The sequence below is a fragment of the Oncorhynchus mykiss genome, chromosome 16, assembly GCF_057628025.1.
Source record: "Oncorhynchus mykiss isolate SJ-2025 chromosome 16, ASM5762802v1, whole genome shotgun sequence".
In the NCBI taxonomy this organism is placed as follows: Eukaryota; Metazoa; Chordata; class Actinopteri; order Salmoniformes; family Salmonidae; genus Oncorhynchus; species Oncorhynchus mykiss.
In genome coordinates, this window is record NC_143037.1 from 13,798,819 (window position 1) to 13,822,649 (window position 23,831).

The 23,831-nt window shown below is 43.0% G+C and overlaps 1 protein-coding gene across 23 annotated transcripts in view; it reads right to left on the minus strand.

The window, feature by feature from the left end:
* LOC110491405 (1-phosphatidylinositol 4,5-bisphosphate phosphodiesterase epsilon-1) overlaps positions 1–23,831 on the minus strand; it is an 83,492-nt gene that overhangs the window by 27,743 nt on the left and 31,918 nt on the right. For 12 of the 23 annotated variants that reach the window (XM_021564826.3, XM_090201942.1, XM_021564824.3 and 9 more), the window contains exon 4: positions 9,546–9,795. In XM_021564826.3, coding sequence (XP_021420501.3) covers positions 9,546–9,795 — 250 coding nt within the window. Of the gene's footprint in view, positions 1–771; positions 2,700–9,545; positions 9,796–20,278; positions 20,524–23,831 lie in introns of those variants that run through there. The other 11 variants (XM_090201951.1, XM_090201953.1, XM_090201947.1 and 8 more) reach the window with 3 other exon arrangements.

The following is a 23,831-nucleotide window of genomic DNA, read 5'->3' on the forward strand; positions in this document are numbered from 1 at the left end:
TCACAGTATAGTCACAGTATACTCCACACTCGCAGTCCAATCACAGTATACTCCACACTCACAGTACAGTCACAGTATACTCCACACTCTTACAGTATACTCCACACTCTCACAGTATACTCCACACTCACAATACAGTCACAGTATAGTCCACACACTCACAGTATACTCCACACTCGCAGTACAGTCACAGTATACTCCACACTCTCACAGTATACTCCACACTCTCACAGTACAGTCCACACACTCACAGTACAGTCCACACACTCACAGTATAGTCCACACACTCACAGTATAGTCCACACACACACAGTATAGTCCACACACACAGTACAGTCCACACACTCACAGTATAGTCCACACACTCACAGTATAGTCCACACACACACAGTACAGTCACGGTATAGTCCACACACTCACAGTAGTCCACACACTCACAGTATAGTCCACACACTCACAGTATAGTCCACACACTCACAGTACAGTCACAGTGTAGTCCACACACCCCCAGTACAGTCCACACACCCCCAGTGCAGTCCACACACCCACAGTACAGTCCACACACCCACAGTACAGTCCACACACCCCAAGTACAGTCCACACACCCCCAGTACAGTCCACACACCCCCAGTACAGTCATAGTATAGCCCACACACTCACAGCACAGTCCACACTCACAGCATACTCCACACACTCCCAGTATAGTACATTCCATAGGACTACAGCACTGAATCTTTTGTCTCTAGATGGTTTCATTTAAAGCCCACTTACTGATCAGCTTGAAGTCCATCCTGTGGGAGTGCTTCATGGCTGAGCTGCGGACGGCGGGAGCAGCGTTACTGTTAGCTCCGTGGTTGTTCACACAGCACCGGCGAGGTGCACTTGTCCACATCAGGAGCGCCAGCTGCTCTCCAGCTCTCGTTGCTCTGCTGCTCCCCGAGCTGACACGCTACAAATCTCACAGCCATGCGCCAGCAGCCAGCCCCCCCACCTCCAGCTAGAACACCCCACACAGAGAGACACCGATAGCCCCAACACTCCTCCCTCCCCCTTCCCTCCCCCAGCTCCTCTCTGTGAGGTCAGTTTACATACACATGAAGACTATACATGTCCCTCCACAGAGGGGGAGTCAAGTATCTAAACATGTAGTCTAGAAGCCAAATATGACTCATTACAAAGTGGAGGGAAATCTCAGAGAAAAGGAGTGTACCATTGATTTATTGGCGGTCGTAAAATGGTTTTCAGATAAATATATTCGGATAAAGCTTAGTCACTCCCCAGTCCAAAGGAACATTTAAGTCTGACTAACAGAATATCAAGGTAATACTCAGTGCTGCCAGAATGCATGTGGTAAGCTGGCATTTTCCACAGCACTTTTCACTTAGGTGGGGCAGCGCCTCACCTTTTCTGATTTAGTTTAATAAAAAAATATTAATGCTAAAACGTGTTAAAAAAACGTGTTTATTTTGTTTTCTTAAACAAATTCCCTCATGATTGGTCAACTCACGCACAATTTCTCTGTCCTTCACATCGGAGTGCTGCTGCAGCCTCTGTGTATGTCTTGAGAAATCCGATTTAAGGAACTCGCGCTCTCCACTTTCCTCTGGTAGCTTATTTATTTAGCAAGCGTGACAACCACACATCCCCCGCAGTTAGCTGTTTTCACAACGCCAAAATAAATGAATATACAATTTATTTATTACTTTGGGGGGACCTTGCATGTTGCCTTGCAATACGCCACTGATAACACATCATTCACACTACTACTCTCTGTCCCTCTGGCCAGGGTAAACAAAGCACTAACATTAAGTTTTTATAGCCCAGTTATTTGTGTTAAGAGTAAACTTGAATTACTCAATAAACACAATAGCTGACAGACTGAGATCATTTTTTTATTAGGCCTACAGTTGCGTAGGGCAGGCCTACACAATGCAAACCTGCATGACGCAAGCTCAGCCTGGTGAGTGCCATTGTCCAATCATGCTGGCTGTCTGTGCAGAGGAAAACCCTCTCCCTGTTAGTCTAGCTTTAAAAAAACAATCCATATGAATTGATGTGAAACAAGTACAGGTTGCCACAGTTTGACAGGGTTTTCATCCTCCCCAAACCCAGGAGTTTTTCCAGGAGAGTTTTTCAAACCATGTGACCGGATGACAAAAACACTGGTCCCATCATAGCCCATATTAAAACTTTTAACAACTGATAAACACCTTCATACCATATAAGGTCCAGTTTTACCTGGATTGACTACCAGATAAGGAAAAAAACTCTTGGCCCCAGGTTTTTTGTTTTTTTTCCCCACCACTCTTTGACCTCTGATGTCATCTCTGTAAGGCATGAGGTCATACATCATTGACAGCCTTAAAAACTGGAGACTTCCCCCGTCCATGTCGCCAAATATATGGTTCAAACACACAATGTATATCAACAGCCTGTTGGGAGGAAGCCAAACAGTATTTCCCTGAAATTAGTCATTTAAACCACATTTAGACAATATGATCTGTAAGACAAAAGACTTCAAGCTTCACCCTATTCAGTACACAAACAAAAAAAACTGAACATGGCTTTTCATATCATGACTACTCAGAAGAGAAGGAAAGGCTTCATTGTTTAACCCACACCTGCTTTTTGTCCACAAGCAGTTCAACATATACAACGCTAGCTGACAACCTGGGCTGACAAGCAGCCTCTCTAACCTCTCGCCATGTGGATCTGCACTTCAGACAAAACAAACGCTTTTCATTCTAGCATACTGGTGGATCTCGCTGTACTTTGACCTGATCTTGACCTGGCTATTCCAGTCAGCATTTTTCTGAAGCCGTTATTTGCGTTTGCAGCTGCCAGTATGTCACACTCAACCCTCATAACAATAACGACGAGGGTGGTTGTGAATGTCCTCAATCCACATACAGCACTGACGTCACCGAGTCTCTCGGTCATCGGCGTGCCTCTGAACATCTAAGTTTGAAACGCCTTTATCAAGTGTTAGAATGCTTCTGATCATTTGGCATGATTTAGAAATATTCTATTAAAGTCCTAAGCCCTCACAAATGCCAGTCATAAAATGAGATTGTTCCCATCTCTAAATAAATAAGTTGCTCAATAGCCATCTACACCTTACTGTATCTGTTCTCTACTTATTACAGTAGATAGTCGCAGTGACACTGCTCTTGGCTGGAAGACTACAACAGCATTTTAACATCAGTGACAATGTACTGAAGGGAACATGACAGTAACAGTATGTAGCCAATTGGAAGAAGGCCAGGAAGAGGAGAAGACGGGTGGATCCCAAAACAAGCCTCACTGACCTCACCCTTTGAAGAAAGGGTTAATACAATGTTTTTCATATTCCAGAGATGAGAACAAGATCGCTAGGTGGTGATGGACTCATCCACTGTGTGTGGTACAGTCCCAACCACACTCAGCCTCCACTTACAAACAACACAAACCCCTGACTGACATTCTATTATGAAAAGACTCTTCCACAGAGGAAAACATCACTTGGACTCCTGAGGGAGACTGCCGTATATAGAGATCATCATCAATCTGTATATCAAAGGCGACGGATGTGCTTCGGGCCAAATGCTCTTAGTTATCAGAACCGAGTCTGCTAATCAAAACCGAGGCAGGTAGAGTCTACATGTATTCTGCGGGCTTTGACTCAAAACCTTTGCTGTGGATCATACTGTACGAATAAGAGAAGTACTGGAGTAAACTGCTATAGTTTCTAAACCTGCTGGGTGAATACATTCTGCAGTCCATAGCATAGCCTAACATCGGGGGTCTCTTTCTCCTTATTTACCACCTCAATCCAACCTCGCACGACAGCTACCGGCATCTCAATCAAGTCCTACAAAGGGCTCTATCGGCTTTCAGTTCTGGTATTGAACGAATGCCGTACGCCTTCCCGGACTCTATAACAAAGGAATGCTCCTGCAATTAATATTTGGACGGCAGGGATGGCGAGGGGGCTAGTGACTCAATGTGTCAAAGCCGCATCAGACGGCCTGTCACCTGGCCTCTGTCCAGCAGGATTTTCGTCCGAGCCAGAGGGGGGATAAGCTTACAGCGCTCTCTCTTTGTGTGTGTGGGTGTTACATCATCGTGCTAGACAGGCCCACGGGAGACTTCAAGGTGAAATCATCACTGTAGAGCGTGAGAGAGAGACAGAGAGACAGCACGAGAGACTCTCGCGAGAGACACAAAGAGACACAGAGAGTGTGTGGGCCAGCCAGAAAGAAGGCAGGCGTCAGCCAACATCAGATTAGACCAGGAGACAATCAGGGAGAGAGGGGAAATAAAGTACTTGTGCTAATCAAAGGAGAAAAGCAGCCATCTTTGAAGTGCATATTGCGTTTTTAATTTTCTAGCTTTTCTGATTTGGACGAGGTGCAGAGTTGAACCTCAGCGTGACTCACTGCAGGCACTTAGCTAAACTAGGGAGAGTGAATAGATTAGCGTGGGTTGTTTTTCTCATTAGTTGGCACCATCAGTCTCATCAACACAAGGATTGATATCTAATATCTCTGAATAACAACGTTGGAAAACCCACACTAACAAATAAAGAACTTTAGAGAACATAAGATTTGAACAGTTCTGAATGCTCCAGGCCTTAAGTTAGTGATAAGGTGCTAGAAATAGCTCAATTAACGAGTAGGCTTTTTAGTGATTCACAAGCTTCACAAGTATTGGGTAACTCTAAAACAACAAATTATATACGACCACAGTGCCTGGCCTAGGTTAGACAGACATGTTCTCTCTCACATGGCCCGATGCGGCCAGACCTGAGCTAGCCAGCATGTGGGAAAAATAAGAGAGCAGATCACTGGGGAATACATGACTAATGAGAACCTCTTCTATTCTATTAAACTGCAGTTCAAATATCAGGAGCAACTCACAGGAACACACAGACCTTCCCTTCTGGAACACGAGCGGGGACAGAGAGCGAAGTCAGACAGAAATACAAGCCAATTCAAGTTCTACCTAGGTAATCTGAAGTTCAGACCACTTTCTGTTAAACTGCTATAAACTGTGTGTGGTACAAGATACATCCAAAAAAGGTTTAGTGTCATTGTAGTAGTCAGTATGCTGCATTATTATGAGGACACAAACCAAAGAGGGACTTCTGGGCCCTTCTGAGGGACCTTCTCAGATTTAACAGAACATTGGCTGATCACACACAAATACCCTGTATTGTATATTTCCTCCTTTTTGAAAGAACGGCAAGTTTTTTGTCCATTAAAATACCATCAAATTGATCAGAAATACAGTGTAGACATTGTTAATGTTGTAAATGACTATTGGAGCTGGAAACAGCAGATTTTTAATGGAATATCTACAGTTGAAGTTGTAGGTTTACATACACCTTAGCCAAATACATGTAAACTCCGTTTTTCACAATTCCTGACATTTAATACAAGTAAAAAATCCATGTTTTAGGTCAAGTTAGGATCACCACTTTATTTTAAGAATGTGAAATTATGATTTCATCACATTCCCAGTGGGTCAGATGTTTACATACACTCAATTAGTATTTGGTAGCATTACCTTTAAATTGTTTAACTTGGGTCAAACCTTTTGGGTAGCCTTCCACAAGCTTCCCACAGTAAGTTGGGTGAATGTTGGCCCATTCCTCCTGACAGAGCTGGAATAACGGAGTCAGGTTTGTCGGCCACCTTGCTCGCTCACACTTTTTCAGTTCTGCCCATATAGTATTGAGGTCAGGGCTTTGTGATGGCCACTCCAATACCTTGACTTTGCTGTCCTTAAGCCATTTTGCCACAACTTTGGAAGCATGCTTGGGGTCATTGTCCATTTGGAAGACCCATTTGCGACCAAGCTTTAACCCACTGACTGATGTCTTGAGATGTTGCTTCAATATATCCACATAGTTTTCCTTCCTCGTGAAGCTATCTATTTTGTGACGTGCATCAGTCCCTCCTGCAGCAAAGCAAAGCCCACAACATGATGCTACCACCCCCGTGCTTCAAGGTTGGGATGGTGTTCTTTGGCTGTTCTGGCCAAAGTTATATTTTTGTTTCATCAGACCAGAGGACATTTCTCCAAAAAGTACAATCTTTGTCCCCATGTGCAGTTCCAAACCGTAGTCTGGCTTTTTTAATGGCGGTTTTGGAGCAGTGGCTTCTTCCTTGCTGAGCGGCCTTTCAGGTTATGTCAATATAGGACTCGTTTTACTGTGGATAAAGATACTTTCGTACCTGTTTCCTCCAGCATCTTCACAAGGTCCTTTGCTGTTGTTCTGGGATTGATTTTCAGTTTTTGCACCAAAGTATGTTCATCTCTAGGAGACAGAACGGGTCTCCTTCCTGAGCGGAATGACGGCTGCGTAATCCATGGTGATTATACTTGCGTACTATTGTTTGTACAGATGAACGTGGTACTGTCAGGCGTTTGGAAATTGCTCCCAAGGATGAACCAGACTTGTGGAGGTCTACAATTTATTTGGCTGATTTATTGAGATTTCCCCATGATGTCAAGCAAAGTGGCACTGAGTATGAAGGTAGGCCTTGAAATACATCCACAGGTATAACTCCAATTGACTCAAATATTGTCAATTAGCCTATCAGAAGCTTCTAAAGCCATGACATAATTTTCTGGAGTTTTCTAAGCTGTTTAAAAGCACAGTCAACTTAGTGTATGTAAACTTCTGACCCAATGGAATTGTAATACAGTGAATTATAAGTGAAATAATCTGTCTGTAAACAACTGTTGGAAAAATGACTTGTGTCATGCACAAAGTAGATGTTCTAACCGACTTTCCAAAACTATAGTTTGTTAACAAGAAATGTGTGGAGTGGTTGAAAAACGAGTAAATGACTCCAACATAAGTGTATGTAAACTTCCGACTTCAATTGTACATAGGCGTACAGAATAGAGGTCGACCGATTATGATTTTTCCACGCCGATACCGATACCGATTATTGGAGGACAAAGAAAAGGCTGATACCGATTAATTGGCCGAATTTTAAAATGTATTTGTAATAATGACAATTACACCAATACTGAATGAACACTTATTTTAACTTAATATAATACATCAATAAAATCAATTTAGCCTGAAATAAATAATGAAACATGTTCAATTTGGTTTAAATAATGCAAAAACAAAGTGTTGGAGAAGAAAGTAAAAGTGCAATATGTGCCATGTAAGAAAGCTAACGTTTAAGTTCCATGCTCAGAACATGAGAACATATGAAAGCTGGTGGTTCCTTTTAACATGAGTCTTCAATATTCCTAGGCAAGAAGTTTTAGGTAGTAGTTATTATAGGAATTATAGGACTATTTCTCGCTATACCAATTGTATTTCATTAACCTTTGACTATTGGATGTTCTTATAGGCACTTTAGTATTGCCAGTGTAACAGTATAGCTTCCATCCCTCTCCTCGCTCCTACTTGGGCTCGAACCAGGAACACATCGACAACAGCCACCCTCGAAGCAGCGTTACCCATGCAGAGCAAGGGGAACAATCACTCCAAGCCTCAGAGCAAGTGACGTTTGAAACGCTATTAGCGCGCACCCCGCTAACTAACTAGCCATTTCACATCGGTTACACCAGCCTAATCTTGGGAGTTGATAGGCTTGAAGTCATAAACAGCGCAGTGCTTGAAGCACAGCGACGAGCTACTGGCAAACCGCACGAAAATGCTATTTGAATGAATGCTTACGAGCCTGCTGGTGCCTACCACCGCTCAGTCAGACTGCTCTATCAAATCATAGACTTAATTATAACACACAGAAATACGAGCCTTAGGTCATTAATATGGTCGAATCCGAAAACTATCATCTCGAAAACAAGACGTTTTTTCTTTTAGTGAAATACGGAACTGTTCCGTATTTTATCTAACGGGTGGCATCCATAAGTCTAAATATTCCTGTTACATTGCACAACCGTCAATGTAATGTCATAATTACGTAAAATTCTGGCAAATTAGGTGGCCCAAACTGTTGCATATACACTGACTCTGTGTGCAATGAACGCAAGAGAAGTGACACAATTTCACCTGGTTAATATTGCCTGCAAACCTGGATTTATTTTAGCTAAATATGCAGGTTTAAAAATATATACTTTTGTGTATGGATTTTAAGAAAGGCATTGATGTTTATGGTTAGGTACACATTGGAGCAACGACAGTCCTTTTTCATGAATATGCACCGCATTGATTATATGCAACGCAGGACACGCTAGATAAAATAGTAATATCATCAACCATGTGTAGTTAACTAGTGATTATGATTGATTGATTGTTTTTTATAAGATAAGTTTAATGCTAGCTAGCAACTTACCTTGGCTTACTGCATTCGCGTAACAGGCAATGTTACTAGTTAACTAAGGTTGCAAGATTGAATCCCCGAGCTGACAAGGTAAAAATCTGTCGTTCTGCCCCTGAACAAGGCAGTTAACCCACTGTTCCCAGGCCGTCATTGAAAATAAGAATGTGTTCTTAACTGACTTGTCTAGTTAAATAAAGGATAATTAAAGGTGTTCAAAATGTATTTATTTAATTTTAAAATCGACAAAATCGGTGTCCAAAAATACAGATTTCCGATTGTTATGAAATGTTATGAAATCTGCCCTAATTAAATCGCCCATTCCGATTAATCGGTCGTCCTCTAGTACAGAGGCTCATTATCAGCAACCATCACTCCTGGGTTCCAATGGCACGTTGCGTTAGCTAATCCAAGTTTATAATTTTAAAATGCTATTTGATCAATAGAAAACCCTTTTGCAATTATGTTAACACAGCTGAAAACTGTTGTGATCATTAAAGAAGCAATAAAACTGTCCTTCTTTAGACTAGTTGAGCAACAGGATTTGTAGGTTCGATTACAGGCTCAAAATGGCCAAAATCAAAGCACATTCTTCTGAAACTCATCAGTCTATTCTTGTTCTAAGATATTACGGCTATTCCATGCTAGAAATTGCCAAGAAACTGAGGAGCTCGTACAAGGCTGTGTACTACTCCCTTCACAGAACAGCGCAAACTGGCTCTAATCAGAATAAAAAGAGGATTGGGAGCATAACTGAGCAAGAGGACATTAAGTACATTAAAGTGTCTAGTTTGAGAAACAGACGCCTCACAAGTCCTCAACTGACAGCTTCATTAAATAGTACCCCTGTCAACAGTGAAGAGGCGACTCCGGGATGCTGGCCTATTAGGCAGAGTGGCAAAGACATAGCCATACCTCAGACTGGCAAATAAAAATAAAAGATTAAGATGAGCACAGACACTGGACAGAAGAACACAGACACTGGACAGAGGAACTCCGCAGGAGTGATGGTTGCTGATAATGGGACTCTGTACGCCTATGTAGATATTCCATTCAAAAATCAGCCGTTTCCAGCTACAATAGTGATTTACAACATTAACAATGTCTACACTATATTTCTGAAAAATTTGATGTTATTTCAAAATTGAATTTTTTGGGGGGCATTTCTAAGGTAGTAAATGCATTTTTGAACGGTAGTAAAGACACATACATACATGCACTAGCCTCCTATAACACACACACACACCTTCTTACCTTTGAGCATGGCGTGTCCAGTGGAGCCAACGGTTACACTGGGCAAAGTGCTTCGGGCCCCGAGGGCGGCAGTGGCCTCCAACAGGGCCCCGGTCAGATGGGCATACACTGAGGTCCTCTGGGAGCTGGCACGGTACATGTACCTAGGCTGAGTCGGGCATGTCACCCTGAGACACACACATCCAGCAAAGGCTAGGAGCTTCCTGCACGGGTGCAGCAGGTTGTCTTCAACACTCAGCGCATGGTGGATCTGTGGACAGAAGAGAAGACATGTATTTATAAAAAAAAAAATGTTGTTTGGCCAGATACAGCTAAATTATTCAGAACAAATGATATCTTCTACAATAATGACCTGGTTAACCCTGATTATGGAGACCTGGGTTAAAGTGGAGCTCCTCTAGCTAATAATAATAATTGTGTTTGACCAGATACAACGTTATTTCACAGTAAACAAAATAAAAACTGACTGTCATCACGCTTATAGGGAAGAGCACTCAACAGCTTTTGACATTAGCGATCATTTTACATATGATACATAAACACAGCTGGGACCCTTTTACTATACATATATTATTACCCCACATCTAATTTCTTCTTCTGCAGCCTCAAAATGATGAGCAGGCTGATCAAGCCGTTGGTATGTATAAACAAGGTTTTAAAAGTTAAAATGACACACTCCAACTAACAAATGTAATCCTGGTAATCTTAAATCCACCCGGGGTTACGTAACATTTGTAAAGATCAGAAGAGGTCTTCATATTGTCTTCCTTCTGATATCCAAAGAGAAGGAAAAGAGCTGAGGTAAAGGACTAAATCAACAGCTCGATCTTACTGGCCTCCGAGTGCATTTCATCTCACTCTGAAAACGTTTGTGAAACCAGCTGCCATTATTCTGCCATTACTACCAATCGGTTCCAGGAAAAACAGTTAGCTAAATCTTTGCCCTTCCTCTGAACAGAATGACCCTGCTAATTTGTCCTTGCTCTTCACTAGACCTACAGTATACACATGTACCGAGGTAGCGACTTAAGAGGTTTGAATGAATGGAGGACCTGAGCAGGAAGTCACTTTCCAGCACAATTATTCACTATTGCCAGACAGCATGATAAGGGAATAGAGCATTGTGCACTCTCAGGTAAGCTCCCAGACTTTGAAGTCAGAGCAGTACTGATGACTGTTACTCCTTAGAGAGACAGCAAGACCTTTGCAGGTTGGGTTTGATTGTATTAAGAAACTATTCCGAATTATTCATCCAGTTATTTGTTATGGTAAATGTATTTTAAGGGCTGAAAAAATGTGATTCATAACATAAACCCTAAAATCATCAGGTATCTCATGTTTCAATATCATTAGTGCAATAACACCCTCCTCTTGCCTTGTTAAAGCCAGAATTAAGTAGATTATTGTCACGGCAACCAGGATAAGCAGACAGTCTATAATACTTGGCAATTCAATTAGCTGGTTCTCATTTTTTCTCCTCTATTGAAGTGCCGCAGAACATTACATAGCACAGCTTTTACAAAAATACACAGGGTGTCTGAACTGTTCAAGAAAACAAGGGCAATTTGGATGGTCAGGGGCTACAGTAATACCAGATCATGATGTCTCTATAATGTCGTCCTTATGATATCCTAAAGCCATTTTACATCTGAAAAGGAAATTAGCCAAGGTAAAAGGACTAACACAACAGCTTGATCTTATTGGCTTCCGAGAGCATTTCATCTCACTCTGACAACGTTTCTGTGAAACCAGCTGCAATTATTCTACCATTACTTGTCCTTTGTAACCAGACACATTAGCTGTGCTTGATTGAGCGTACCTGTTGCAATGAAACCAATAGAAAAGTCCAAACCTGGCACTCCAGACAAGCCAAAGCTCAGGTATTTTAAAGATTTCAAACCCAAATAGCATTTCAACCCAGGTCTGGTCTGACTAACAGAAAGCCCTGATGCTGAAAGAAAAATGGCACACAAAAAAACAAACAAAAAACTCCTGTTTACGATGAAAGTAGTCCAGAAGTCATGGACCCTGCAGTCACCAGCCCAGATAAACGTTCTGCTCATGGGATGGGTTTCCTGTCTGAAAGGCCAGTTTGCTGTTGTCAGATTTTAAACTGGCCCCTCGGGGCCTGAAATCGACCAGCCTGCACGTTCTGTAAATTAGGCTACAGCAGCCAGTCACAAAATTGTCAAGTTACATGTTTTACAATTTAGTCATTTAGCAGACTTGCTTATCCTGAGCAACTTACAGTAGTGAGTGGATACATTTTCATGCTTAATGTTCTGGTCCCCCGTGGGAATCGAACCCACATGCCTGGCATTGCAAGTGCCATGCTCTACCAACTGAGCCACATGGGACAGCAAAGTTGCGAAGCTCTTGTGCCCTTGTTGCCTGTGTTCCAGCAGCAGATATATGCAAGAGAACAAACCAAGAGCCACTGTAGGCAGAGTGGTGTCCATTTGATGTTTGCCTGCCTCTCGGTGTCAAACGACTCGCTCTCTCACAGAATATGTATTAATCTTAACCAGTTAGGAAAGAGCCACGCAGGACATTCATTTCATGTATTTATTTAGCCAGAATAGTCCACTCAGTAACAATTGCCACCGTTTTCCAGGTAGTCCTGGGTTCCAGGACAGACCGAGACAGCACAAGTCCATTAACTGGCACTTATTTCTCTGAGCACAACGTCTACTCTACACACACCCAGAACATGGGCCGTTGAGAGGGATTACAACATGTCTCTCTCCAGTCTGCCTGGCAACAGCCTTAGATCGCCGTCATGCCATGCCATTCTAGATCAAAGGGATATTAGCGAAGTGCGGCCTGCATGAACTGTTGAGCTTTTTCCAAGTATTCCTCACTTGGTACAACTGGAAGATGACTACTACTCCCTCGGAGTCCCTTCATACTTCATACACTGGAATGCTGACAGACTCTGTCGAAGACCCAGTGTTGGGAATAAAAGAGAAATGGCCCAGATAGAAGCTCATCACAGTTCATAAACACCTAAAGAGAGCTTCTCTGGTCTGTCTGTCTGGAATCCAGAGCTGGCGTGTGTGTGTCCTCCATGCCTCTTGAGTAATTTGATGGTGTGTGTGGTCCCTGGCCAGAGAATCTTTTTTTTTTTTTTTTTTTTTTTATTTTACCTTTATTTAACCAGGCAAGTCAGTTAAGAACAAATTCTTATTTTCAATGACGGCCTGGGAACAGTGGGTTAACTGCCTGTTCAGGGGCAGAACGACAGATTTGTACCTTGTCAGCTCGGGGGTTTGAACTCACAACCTTCCGGTTACTAGTCCAACGCTCTAACCACTAGGCTACCCTGCCGCCCTGCCACCCTGAACCCTGGATGGAAACCCCAACTGCCCTGTATGTGAGACTCGCCCGGCCGTGGCTCTGCAGACGCAGAGGAGCACAGGGAATGTGCCCTGGTTGATGGACACATGGCAGCTGCCTACACTACTGAGACACGTACATCAAGTCCTTACCAGTCTGACTATTCCCCATCACACACACACACGTATGTCAGTCAGTCACACATGGAAACAACATCCGCAATATGGCTCGAAATAGGAGAGATCTTATATTGTGTTTTTCGAAGAGGGGGAAATTCCCTCGATAGTCTCCTCGACTCTCAGGTTTCGTGGGAGAGCCACTATGTTTACACAAATTTAAAAAGTGAACAGACATGACTGACCAACTGTCCCAAATAAACTTTGAATATAACCTAACAATATATATTTGCTTTGTCTCTTAACATGTAAAAATCCCTCATCCATCCGATACTATACTCAAATTGCACCAGTACAGTAAACTATAGAACACATATCAATGCATTAACCCATTATCAAGGCCCAGCAGATTTCTCTGCCTGGCAACCAGCCAGTGAGCCAGCCATTCTGGGCAGTGATTAGCATGGACAGTGCACGAACAGCCTGACTCAGCTGAGCCATGCGTGGGACGTGGCCTCTATGTGACAGTAGTGACCTGTTGATCCTTTTAGAATTCTGAACCCCTCTGTCCCCTATCATGTGACCCAAACAGAACACAGTTGTCCCCAACATGTTACAATGCTGTGCTGCCTGGCATATGAGCCCCCCATGGTGTGGAAGTGACAAGCAGGGTGGGCTAGTGTTACGGCAAGAGAGAGTGGGGTGGAGTGGGGGAGGTGGATGTATTCTGGATCAAGGCTCGGTGTATCCGCTGAGACCTGTCACATTCAGAGCTCCTCCCTAGTTTCTCAGAGCATAGGGATGCTGGCTGATATGGAATAGTACATCTCAGATTTCACCCAGATGCAATGGACGCAGGGCCGGGTCTAGCCTGTTGGGGGCCCCAAGTGAGATTTGGTTGGGGGTCCCGTCCATCTCGTGACAAAATATTGTGGCAGTGCAGAGAAGAATGTAAGTTTTAAAGTTCATTACCTGGAATTGTACCCATTTTGCCATTGGGTGGAGAGACATTTTTGCATATTTAAGCAAATTTCCTGCAATTCTACACATGTTGTATTAACTTATGCCATGTTAATATGATATCTGAGTGAGAATGACAAACAAAATTGATGGGTGCCTACTGGAGTCCCGGCATTTGTACACGTGCCCTGTGAGGCCAGGTTGGTATTAAGCAATGATTACTATAAGTTTAGATAGCTGGCTAGACTAACTACCAAAATAAAAAATTGTTAGCTGACATGGCTAATTGAGTGACTGTAGTAGGTTACTGACACAAGAGAAAAACTGAAGAACCTCATTTCTAAATTGCACCTAGTATAGTCTAGTATTCTTAAACGTCCACTCACTGTCAACTGTGTTTATTTTCAGCAAACATGTGTAAATATTTGTATGACCATAACAAGATTCAACAACAGACATAAACTGAACAAGTTCCACAGACCCTGAGCATCTTTCTTTTGGTGTTTTTCAGAGTAAGTAGAAAGGCCTCTTAGTGTCCTAAGTTTCCATAACTGTGTCTTTAACTGCCTACCGTCTGTAAGCTGTTAGTGTCTTAACGACCGTTCCACAGGTGCATGTTCATTCATTGTTTATGGTTCATTGAACAAGCACGGGAAACAGTGTTTAAACCCTTTACAATGAAGAGCTGAAGTTATTTGGATTTTTACGAATTATCTTTGAAAGACAGGGTCCTGAAAAAGGACAGCTATACACTAGAGGTCGACCGATTAATCGGAATGGACGATTAATTAGGGCCGATTTCAAGTTTTCATAACAATCGGAAATCTGTAATTTTGGGCGCCGATTTGCCATTTTTTTTGTCTTTTTTATATGTTTATTTAACTGAGCAAGTCAGTTAAGAACACATTCTTATTTTCAATGACGGCCTAGGAACGGTGGGTTAACTGCCTTGTTTAGGGGCAGAACGACTAATTTTCACCATGTCACCTGGCCACCCAGCCAATCTTGCAACCTTACAGTTAACTAGTCCAACGCAATAACGACCTGCCTCTCTCTCGTTGCACTCCACAAGGAGACTGCCTGTTACGCGAATGCAGTAAGCCAAGGTAAGTTGCTAGCTAGCATTAAACTTATCTTATAAAAAACAATCAATCATAATCACTAGTTAACTACACATGGTTGATGATTTTACTAGATATTATCTAGCGTGTCCTGCGTTGCATATAATCTAACTGAGCATACAAGCATGGAAGTATCTAAGTATCTGACTGAGCGGTGGTAGGCAGAAGCAGGCGCGTAAACATTCATTCAAACTAACACTTTCGTGCGTTTTGCCAGCAGCTCTTTATTGTGTGTCAAGTATTGCGCTGTTTATGACTTCAAGCCTATCAACTCCCGAGATGAGGCTGGTGTAACCAAAGTGAAATGGCTAGCTAGTTAGCGCGCGCTAATAGCGTTTCAAACGCCACTCACTCTGAGTCTTCAAGTAGTTGTTCCCCTTGCTCTGCATGGGTAATGCTGCTTCGATGGTGGCTGTTGTCGTTGTGTTGCTGGTTCGAGCCCAGGGAGGAACGAGGAGAGGGACGGAAGCTATACTGTTACACTGGCAATACTAAAGTGCCTATAAGAACATCCAATAGTCAAAGGTTAATGAAATAGAGAGAAATAGTCCTATAATTCCTATAATAACTACAACCTAAAACGTCTTACCTGGGAATATTGAAGACTCATGTTAAAAGGAACAACCAGCTTTCATATGTTCTCATGTTCTGAGCAAGGAACTGAAACGTTAGCTGTCTTACATAGCACATATTGCACTTTTACTTTCTTCTCTAACACTTTGTTTTTGCATTATTTAAACCAAATTGAACATGTTTCATTATTTATTTGAGGCTAAATAGATTTTACTGTCCACATTTTGTTATGTGACAGCCTTATTCTAAAAATGATTAAATAAAACATTTTCCTCAGCCATCTAGACACAATACCCCATAATGACAAAGCGAAAACAGTTAATTTTTATTTTGGCAAATGTATAGAAAATATTAATAAATAATTCAGACCCTTTGCTATGAGACTCAACATTGAGTACAGGTGCATCCTGTTTCCATTGATCATCCTTCAGATGTTTCTACAACTTGATTGGAGTCCACCTGTGGTAAATTCTATTGATTGGACATCATTTGGAAAGGCACACACCTGTCCCACAGTTGACAACGCATGTCAGAGCGAAAACTAAGCCATGTGGTCGAAGGAATTGTCTGTAGAACAGACAGGACTGTGTCGAGGCACAGATCTGGGGAAGGGTACCAAAACATTTCTGCAGCATTGAAGGTCCCCAAGAACACAGTGGCCGCCATCATTCTTAAATGGAAGAAGGAACCACCAAGACACTTCATAAAGCTGGCCACCCAGCCAAACTGAGCAATCAGGGGAGAAGGGCCTTGGTCAGGGAGGTTACCAAGAACTCCATGGTCACTCTGACAGAGTTCCAGAGTTCCTCTGTGGAGATTGAAGAACCTTCCAGAAGGACAACCATTTCTGCAGCACTCCACCAATCAGGACTTTATGGTAGACAGGCCAGACGGAAGTCACTCCTCAGGAAAAGGCACATGACAGCCCGCTTAGAGTTTGCCAAAAGGCACCTAAAGACTCTCACCATGAGAAATAAGATTATCTGGTCTGATGAAACCAAGATTGAACTCTTTGGCCTGAATGCCAAGCGTCACATCTGGAGGAAGCCTGGCACCATCCCCAGGGACTGGAAGACTAGTCAGGATCAAGGGAAAGATGAACGGAGTAAAGTACAGAGAGATTCTTGACCTCAGACTGGGGCGAAGGTTCACCTTCCAACAGGACAATGACCCTAAGCACACAGCCAAGACAACACAGGAGTGGCTTCGGGACAAATCTCAAATTTGGACTCATGAGACCAAAGGACAGATTTTCACCGGCCTAATGTTCATTGCTCGTGTTTCTTGGCCCAAGCAAATGTCTTCTTATTATTGGTATCCTTTTACTAGTTGTTTCTTTGCAGCAATTCAACCATGAAGACCTGGTTCACGCAGTCTCCTCTGAACAGTTGATGTTGAGATGTGTCTGTTACTTGAACCCTGAAGCATTTCTTTGGGCTGGTAACTCTAATGAACTTATCCTCTTCAGCAGAGGTAACTCTGGCTCTTCCTTTCCTGTGGTGGTCCTCATGAGAGCCAGTTTCATCATAGCGCCTGATGGTTTTTGCGACTGCACTTGAAGACCCTTTCAAAGTTCTTGAAATTTTCCAGATGGACTGACCTTCATGTCAAAGTAATGATGGACTATCATTTCTCTTTGCTTATTTGAGTGGTTCTTGTCATAATATGGACTTGGTCTTCTACCAAAATAGGGCTATCTTCTGTATACCACCCCTACCTTGTCACCACACAACTGATTGTCTCAAACGCATTAAGAAGAAAATACATTCCAAACTGATACTGTATATTTATTACGTTTGTTGGGTCGGGGACCATTGGCTTTTATACTTCAAATCCTCAACGCAGCTCAAGCAATTCCTCCAACTGCGTATTAGGAGCCACGCGGTTGGGAATTTTGGGGAGGTGCGTGTTCGAGCTGTGCGTCCCCCGCGGTGTCTCAGAGTCTAGCTACGTCACTATGGGATGCCGGACTACCACATCTCAGCGACTGTGGACTATGATTTACGCTTAAGGTCTACTTTTTCCCAGTTTAAGAAAGCGAAACATTGTGGAGGAGGGTTAGGGTGAGACGGTTAATGTGCTGTGCCTGTTACTCTGGTGAGGTCGCTGGGAGAGAGGTCATACATACTTAAAGCTGTAAGAATGTCACAGGTCTCGTAAAAAAACACAGATTTCTGATATGTAAAACAGTTGAAAACTTCAGCCAAAACAGCTATAACAGAGGCAATAAATCCCTTTGAGAAAATGTTTTTAATATCATAAAATAGCCCGTCAGGATCCAGTCAGGCAGATGCGTCCCAGCTAACTCTTAAAATTAGGGTTGAGACAGCGCCTCGCATATACACTCCAGTATCAGCTGACAGGGTATTCATGACATACCTTGCAGACCAGACCACCATCAGAAATGAGCCTGCTCTGTACTACAGCTAGTCAGCTACGGTATCTCAGCATAAAGACATTCGACCAAGCCGTCCATCCAAACAGTGTAAACCAGACGATCCTGAGACGTAAACACAGACAATCATTCTCCTACTATAGCTGTAAGAACATGAGGACAATCTGAGAGAACACTGTACACTCCTCCACTCTATTCAAAGTCAATAACTGACAAGCCTGTTTTGTAATGTCTTTCAAGCAGCAGAGAGACTCTCCCAAACGCCTGTCCTCCACGCTTCCTGTGTCTTCACAAGGTAATGTTTGTCTTTCCATAAGTGGATGTCTGGACTTTTTCAGCGTTGACTAAATATTTTGTGTCCAGGCCAGGCCTTGTCCTCTTACCTAGGATAGGAGAACTGGCTTGGGCCTATCAAAAGCATCAATTGATGCTGTTTAGAGAGGCTGATATCGGAATACCTTTCCTGATAAAGGAATGATGTTCTTATCAAAACAGAACTAGGTTATGTAAAAGGCTCAGGGAAATATCCAGGATAACGTTCTGCATTAGCTCCTGGAAACCAAACGGAAACTATGAGCATGAAAAACATGCACTGCTCTTATCCTCTAGGCCGAAATAATACTGCTCAGTTCTGCAATCTAGTGGCAGATTTCCAATCCTAGTGTCGCCTGTGTGGATTTCTGACTTTCCATGGAATGTTCTAGGTCCAGCCAGGTTAATGTCATGGAACGACATGTATACAGTAATAGGGGGAGATGTAGCTTCAGCATCTTTGTCACGGCTGTAGGCTACTCACTGCACTGTGAGTCTAGCGGTTCTGGAATATTCTGTACAGTTTGCTTTAGTCAAACACAGGAAGAGCTAGTCAGCGACTGCAGTTAGCACCCAATCTACACATCTCATTCTGCAGCTCTGACAATACTGGAAATCGTTCCCACAATTCAAGAGGTACTCGGAGGGACTGTAAATCTGTTCGATGAACACTAACAACAATTGCTGATAGTCTGACCTAGCAACTCCCTTACCCTTCAGAAAGTTCAACACGAACTACGGCAAAGTACTTCTTAGAACTTATTTTCTTGCATTCTCTTTTTTCTTGAACTCAGAAGGCACGCAAAAACACTAAGGCAGAAGGCATAAAGAAACCCCCAACAGACTGTAGAATATATAAGAGGCCTATACTTACATACAATCAGCCCCCCACTTGTGTGAAACAAGAGATCCAGATTTTCCAGTGGCAACAAAGTTAATATGAAAAAGCTAATACTATCCAGTCTAGGCTCAGGCCTCAGAATATGACCAATCTAAAATGTTTGCCAGTCCAGTACTGATGGACCTGCAGCTTTTTTAATTTAGGCCAAGGAGAAGCTCAATGGCAGAGATGCCATCTGTGGGATCTGAGACTGGCCTGCTGTGGGGAGGAGAGAAGGGGAAGGCTTCATAGTGCCCCATTGAATTTCACAAGGAGCTGTTTTTAACCAATGCGGGGGCAGACCCTCCCCTCCCAACACCACTGTACACGTTTTAACAAGCTTCGGCTTAATTGAGGTGTGCATGTTGAGAGGAGAGAGAAGGGGGGGGGGGGGGGGGGGGTAGAGAGAGAAGCTACGGTTCAAAACCCCAAATGAAGCCCATGAGAATCCTTAACCATGTTCAGGTGTAGCGTAACATTGACTAACAGAGTGTTGAATCTCACGGCCTTGAGAGAACTGTAGGAGCGCGCGAGCGAGAGAGAGGGGGAGGCCAGTTCCCTGTAGAGTACAGAGCCAACCTGAAACCCATTACCAGGCAGAAAGAGAGGGACTCTCACTGCAGCTCCCAGCACTACGCGACCTCATCAACCCGTTCTCATGTCATACATCCAGCTGTTACATTTTGCATACTTACCGTATTTCAGGTACACATTAGGCCACTTGTGATTTCTTAAAAGTCCATAGTGTACAATAGAAAGTCAACTTTCAATACAGTAAGGTTTAGTACTTTGAAGGTGCTAGTCTGATATCTTCTAATGAGCAGTGTACATGCCACCTTGCTCTTTTAAATACCACACACGTTCTGCCACATTACACCGTACGCCAAATTGAATACCTCAAAAAGTCTGTTTGGAAAGAAAAGCGGTTTTCAAATCCCCCCTCAAAACTCACACTTGAGGTGTGAATGAACTCACAAGCATCTGAAAAGACCTAACAGATTACAGTTAAAGTTATAACATCAGTAAATGTGTCTACTTACTTACTGTGACTCAGGCAGTCAATGAAGAGGGTAGAGGAGAAAACCAGACCATAACGGATGTAAAATCCTTTCTAGTCAGTGAGGAGACTCCAGATTGAAAGAGGGAGAAAGAGAGATCTACACCAGAGAAGGAAGGAGTAACCGCTCACAGAGCTTTGCCTTTGGGAGGGATGAGGGCACCCCTTATTTGGCTATGACTAGCCGGTTGAAAATGAGAGGCAATGAGAGAGATCTTATCAAAAACTGAAGAGTTGATTTTAAAACAGACTGTGACAGAGGGGTCGGAATTACATGAGCGTCCCATTAAAAAATAGATTGTACGATAATAGTCTGATTAATGTAGGAACCTGATTTCAGAGGTCTCCATGTAATAAGGTCTCTGTTTTTCTGTGAGGAGAAATGATGTACGAGTCACGTCGACTGTGGTGCCTTGCTTCATGCAGGTACATGATTCATAAAGGCCTAATTGTAAAAGTAATCCGAATTTCCGCGAGGAGATCAATTCTAAAATGTTTTAGGTGATCTTTTTTTAATTAAAAAGCTTTGACGAACGCCAAGAGGCCAATAAATTAAGCTTCAATAAACAAGTGATACTAGCAAGAGCAGTGTGATCAATTGTTAAAAAGTTATCTCTGTTGCCATGCACCTGCAGCAAGATACACTACATTACCAAAAGGTATGTGGACACCTGCTCTTCGAACATCTCGTTACAAAATCATATTAATGCCCCCCTCTGCTGCTATAACAGCCTCCACTCTTCTGGGAAGACTTGCTTCCATTCAGCCACAAGAGCATTACTGAGGATGGGCAATGGTGTTGGCCAATTAGGCCTGGCTCATATTTGGTGTTCCAATTCATCCCAAAAGTGTTGGATGGGGTTGGGGTTAGGGCTTTGTGCAGGTTCTTCCACATGGATCGCGACAAACCATTTATGTATGGACCTTGCTTTGTGCACTGGAGCATTGTCATTCTTAAACAGGAAAGGGCCTGTTGGCACAAAGTTGGAAGCACAGAATCGTCTAGAATGCTTTAGCGTTAAGATTTCCTTCACTGGCACTAAGGGCCCTAGCCCTTAGTTTTTTCGAACCACGAAAAACCGCCCCAGACCATTACTCCTCCTCCACCAAACTTTACAGTTGGCACTACGCATTGGGGCAGGTAGCGTTCTCCTGCCATCCGTCAAACCCAGATTCACCTGTCGAACTGCCAGATAGTGAAGCGTGATTTACCACTCCAGAGAATGTGTTTCCACTGCTCCAGAGTCCAATGGTGGCGAGATTTACAGCACTCCAGCCAACACTTGGCATTGAGCATGGTGATCTTAGGCTTGTGTGCAGCTGCTCGGCCATGGAAACCCATTTCATGAAGCTCCCGACTAACAGCTCTTCTACTGACATTGCTTCCAGAGGCAGTTTGGAACTCGTAGTGAGTGTTGCAACCTAGGACAGACGATTTTTATGCGCTACGCGGTCCCGTTCTGTGAGCTTGTGTGGCCCACCACTTCGCGGCTGAGCCATTGTTGCACCTAGATGTTTCCACTTCATAATAACAGCTCTTGCAGTTGACCGGGGTAGCTCTAGCAAGGCAGAAATTTAAACTGACTTGTTGGAAAGGTGGTATCCTATGACGGTCCCACGTTGAGAGTCACGGAGCTCTTCAGTAATGCCAATGTTTGTCTATGGAGATTGCGTTGGTTGTGTGCTCGATTTTATACATCCGTCAGCAACAGGTGTGGCTGAAATAGCCGAAGGGGTGTCCACATACTTTTGTATATATTGTGTAGCTCAAAAATGTTAAACAAAAACAAATACAATAGTTCTCTATCAAAACGGATTCTACCAGTTTGATAACAACCTTCTGAAACTTGCAAAGCTGAATGCTAATGATGTATTTTACTTAAAAAACACAGATGTGGGTAATATTTATTTTTCTAGTTGGCCTCTTGGGGTATACATAACTATTCCCCAGGCTATGACAAAAAAACCCTGCTCGATTTCACCTTTATGTTAACTGTTAGATAACCCTGACGTTAGAGATACACCTTCATGAAAATCACAAGGATAAGCATTTGGCGAAACAAAATTACAGATTGAAAAGATAAACACTACTGTGAACAATGTTTATTTAGTAACCTAATTGCTATGTCTAATTAGTCTGTGATGAAATCAGGTCTCAGGTCTCTGATCATTAGTGTGTGGGCCAATCATCCCTCCACGCCTGCAATGGCTGCCCACTCATGTCCCCTGAGACTGTGGGGAGCTGATGAGCGTGTCACCCTGGGTTGTCAGGCCACTTGATCCTGCTCATTAGCCAGCTCTGCCCTCCGTTGCCATGAGAACCTCTTAGAAAAGACACTTAAGTATTTCAGCTTTCTGCCACCTCGTGCACACAAGCACAGAATGTCACAATGTCCACCATAATCCCTTACATTTCAACTTTCCTGTTAAAATTATATATTAAGAATTTAAAAAGCCCATACTAACCCCGATCCCAAATGAACATATTGTCATGTTCTTCCCTTGTGTTTTTGTCCTGCAACCTCTTTATCATCAGTACCTGTGTAGCAGGAGCTGAAGACAGACTTACCACGGACCCGTATTCAATCCATTTAATTCAAGTGGGAGAATTAATCCACTCCATGCCTTGTGAGCATCAAAGTGATCCCACGAACAAAGGACTCAGACGCTTGCTTACACATTGAGGCCTTTGATCAATACTTTGTCAAATTAAATGCACTGCACTACAGTAATTAAATTAGGTACAACACGATGAACACTGTTCCCTTGATATGGTGACGATAGATGCTATTCATGTTATCGTTTTAAGGGGAGGGGTGTTCCTTTAGCTTTCATGGACCGCGTGAGACTGAGGTTCTGGTTCAGATGATAAGTACTGCCACCATGTGGTGAGTCATGGAAGTACAGCAACAGACGATATCACAATGAATGCGTATACACAAGCAACATCTTTTTAAGTATTGGACTGCCTGCCTAAACAACGTTGAATGAAGGAGCCTAAAATCTGCAGATAAAATGAACTGATAAAGTCAGAGGGAAAAGGTATCAGGGTGAGGCCATACGTATCCAGTATACAGCCTCACCCTGACTGTGTTCACTGTTCACAGCCAGGGACACATACCACTTTGATCCAGGTGAAGGAATGACAGGAAATAGCTGAGCGATATCTGGTTCGGTATCATCTATTGCATAAAGACCAAGAAATGTGGCTTGGGACCAGTTCATTAGCAATCAAATGCCAGCAACACTTGAGAAGTCCTCCAAAAATACTGCCTGTGGTCACTAGATGGCACCCAAATAGCAGCCATACTGCTGGCCTACCGGGATATGAGAACGCACTTTCCACAGCCTGTGCTCATGTAAACAATCAACCAGCACAGATGATAACCAAATAACCTGTAGAACTGCACCATCTCTGTAGTAAAAACATCTTGTACTAGTGGGAGTTTGTTATCTTGCCTACTGAATGTCACATGTGAGTGATGAACAATAGCAAGGCTCCACTCTAGGGAGGCCACAGTTCATGAGGTTTATCA